General features: G+C 43.1%; 1 protein-coding gene across 2 annotated transcripts in view; it reads right to left on the bottom strand.

Annotated features, from left to right (window-relative positions):
• Positions 1-683: 683 nt before the first annotated feature.
• LOC104915200 (metalloprotease TIKI1) overlaps positions 684-3,452 on the bottom strand; it is a 54,097-nt gene continuing 51,328 nt past the window's right edge. Inside the window, exons 2-3 of one of the 2 annotated variants that reach the window (XM_031557347.1) lie at positions 3,015-3,161; positions 684-890 (exon numbers count right to left, since the gene is read on the bottom strand). In XM_031557347.1, the coding sequence (XP_031413207.1) occupies positions 699-890; positions 3,015-3,161 (339 nt within the window). In that variant the 3' untranslated portion in view covers positions 684-698. The remainder of the gene's footprint in view (positions 891-3,014; positions 3,162-3,452) is intronic. The other variant, XM_031557348.1, reaches the window with a different exon arrangement.

Raw genomic sequence — 3,452 nt, forward strand, 5'->3', positions numbered from 1 at the left:
AACAAAGGAAGACAGTCATAGCAAACCAATCCTTTTTACACTCTTCATACATCGCTAGTCTAAACCACGGGTGTTAACCTTACTAGGATGAATATGCCATTGCATTTGCCTATGGATTCCTGCTGGCTGCTAAGAGCCAGATGGAGTATTTTTTCCCTAGATGAGAAAACATTCTGCTCCAAAACAGAGACAAAATTCCCTTGTAGCTGTGAAAGTACACTGAAGGAGGTAATGTTCTGTAGTAGAAAGAGAAAGGTGAAAGCGTGACTCTCTCCTATTTATAGGGTCTCTTAGTTTCACATCCTGTGGCACATTATTCTTTTGGATGGACTCTTGGAAGGTTTATTCAATTACCGGTGTAACCTCTTACTACCTTTCACCTCAGCTCTGTACTTCTGAATTTTGCCTTGGTTGGCAAGAATCTATGAGTAAGAGCTTTCGAGTAACACTACAGTTGCTTCAGTATCAGTGACTGTGTATAAAAAAAAAACAAAAAACAAATCTGTAACTATTAAATTTTGTAATCAACATATAGCACGAGTTCTATGCATACTGGAGAAAGCATTCCTAATATTACACAACTCTCAGAACTGAGCTGTGTCTTGTGTCCAGCACAGAAAAAGTACTGATCCTTCTCCAAACCAAGGCAAATGCTTGTGCTTCTAATGGATGTGGAAAGAATGCGATTAGTTTGAAGATCACCTCAACCACATACCAGCTCCAAATGCAAAAAAGAAGCTCTTGTCGGGGTATTCTTCCAGCAGCTCTTTCACCCTCCTTCCCATTCGCTCATTTCGTTTGTAGATGAGCTCCTGACGGAAGTAGCTGTCTATTTCTTGGGCAGTAATACGCTCATGGGCTGGCAGTGTAGCATTAATGAAATTTGGGACCTAAGACAGAAAGAAACAAGAAATCCTCAAAAAAGAGCCATTTATTTCAGACAGCCAGCACACGCAGGCATTTTGCTCTATCACTGAATGTGGCAATGGCTTTGTTTCTCAACACACATCCAATAGGATAAAACTCACAGAGGGCCAAAAAACAATTCTCAGACTTATACTGATGCATAGTGCCCTTTCCCTCAACACATCCTTTCACAAGTGAGCACATTATTTTATGCAAAGTGAATAAATACTCCTAGTTTTCCATACCATTGATCCCAAGTCTTGACTGTTTGGCTAAAGAACTATTTGTCCCTGGCCATCTTTAGCTATGTAACTCTTCCTGAAATTACCATGCATATAACACAATTATAATTACACTCTTCTAGGAGAGTTTGACTGGTTTCAGACCCTTGGGGCTGTCAAAAAAATACGTGTGCACTCTTAACTAATTAACATAAAGATCCCAAAATTTTCAAAAGAAGGAGGATCAGATTTTGTCAGAAAAGACAATTTAACCAGCTCTAGTTTTCCTGTCGTCAGGGTATCTTTTCAAATGCTGTGTTCATCTCCCAGGACAGCTGTAGCTGCAACCTCTTCCAAGTAGAGAGAATTGCATGTTCTGAGTTGCAGCCACTGGGGAATCTTCCATAAGTAGCTTTGGACATTGCAATTACAGAGATTGCTAAGAAAAGGGTCTGCAAGAGGGAGCTCCTGGGGAAAAAGAGCCACTAAGCCAGGTACTTTCCTTTGCAAAGATGCAGCACCTGCTAGGCTCTGACTCATAGTCTATCACCACCTGCTACAAAAGGGTGTTTAGTCCGCAATGGGAAATCTACTGGTCAAGCACAGTGTCTCATACAGATGATAGAGTTCTCCTTAAAAGTATAACCTGATGGAATCTCAGGCTATTACTATTCAACTCAACTGCCATGTGTAGAGGCCTCTTACGTAAGAAAAGGCATTTGCTTCTTAAGAGACATGCATGTCTTGGCAAGAACTGTTCTTTCCAAGACCCTCAAGGCAATGCCAGCTGTCTGCAGTCCATGACACTCCACCAGAATAGTGATATAGCATCTGTATGTTGTTACAGCGCTAGCCCCCTTTGAGAAGCCCTTTCAAATTTATGAATGAAATGCACTGTGAAGAGCTAAGCATTATTAATGACCAGGCTGCCAGCACTGGCCGGCTGAAGGATGTACAGGACAGGAAGGTAAAACACACGTGCAAAGCACAGTGCCAGAGAAGCAAGGGTTAGTATGACGGTATTTCCAGCTCTGTAGTACTGCACCATAATATCAAAAACCTATAGGAAAACTGATACTCTGCAAGGAGAACTCAGATACCAACAGACACTTTGTCAGCACTACCAGGCTCGAGCAACATTTTCACTGAAGTGCGTGAATTGCCAGGCAGTACCTCAACACATGAATAAAGAGAGACCTGTTGTCTCAGACTGAGCCTAACTGATCTAACACTCCCAACAGGCCAAATTGGTCCCTGCTGGGCATTTTCTTGTACTTTAAAGATCAGAGCATTGCATTCCACTGCGCTGCTTGGGAAACCGTTTCCCTAAATGAAGTCTGTGAGGCCTCTGAAGTTTTCTTTTCCTTAACATTCAGTCTAAATCTATCTTTGTTTCATTCTATCTATCTTCTTTGAACTTTGTCTGAAATATGCAATAATGCTTAGAGGGAAAACTGAAAAGCCTGCAAGTTGCCCAGCCTTACGCAAGTGTAAAAGTCAAGAGATCAATTCTCTATCACTGTTTGCACAAGAGTCTGCTTCTGCTCTACACTGGTGCTACGCTTGATCCTACCCAAGTTAGCACAATCCCAAAGGATACCTAGGAAAATAAAGGATTAACTCTTAGAGCTTTGATGCTAAAGCAAACATGACATTCATCTACAAGGAAAAGCCAGCTGTGCCTTCGCTGCTTGTGTGTGTTAAGATGGTATGAGCTAGTGCAGACTCCTGGAGGAGGAGACGCAGGAAGCAGACACACTACAGAGCCAGTCAGGTGTCTTTAGCCCCTACCTGCAAAGGGCCTGCCTGAGGGGAGACAAGCGTGAGATAGGAGTTAGTGCTACTGGGATGTGTGCACAGTACAAGGGCTGTGGTGGCAAGACTCACTTGAGAAGTGTCATGGTTGAAGATGATAGAGCTGAGGTCTCCACAGTTGTAATGCTTGATAAGATCTTCTGTCGTATAGGGGATCTGGAAACTGCCTGCTCGGAGGCTCTCCTGCTGCAAGAGAGTCTGATTCAAAGCAAAGATCACCTGGGGGAGGGGAGAGGGAGGAAAAGACAGAGTTCCTTGTGAGTTCTTGTCTGGCTCCTTGAGGTGGTCACAGACACACAGCTGGCCTCTAAGAACTCGCCAAAACTGTTCCCACTTTGAGAACCCTAATCCACATTTCACCAACCCAGGTTTCCTCCAGGTCCACAGCTATTTGCACATCAGGTCCCACAGACCTAAGCATAGGAAATTAGCACATAACTCCATGTGGTTTTTCCTGCAGTATGATTACAGGCAAAAATACAAAAAGATACAAAAGTGCAGATTGGGGTG

Source organism: Meleagris gallopavo, chromosome Z (assembly GCF_000146605.3).
Source record: "Meleagris gallopavo isolate NT-WF06-2002-E0010 breed Aviagen turkey brand Nicholas breeding stock chromosome Z, Turkey_5.1, whole genome shotgun sequence".
NCBI lineage: Eukaryota > Metazoa > Chordata > Aves > Galliformes > Phasianidae > Meleagris > Meleagris gallopavo.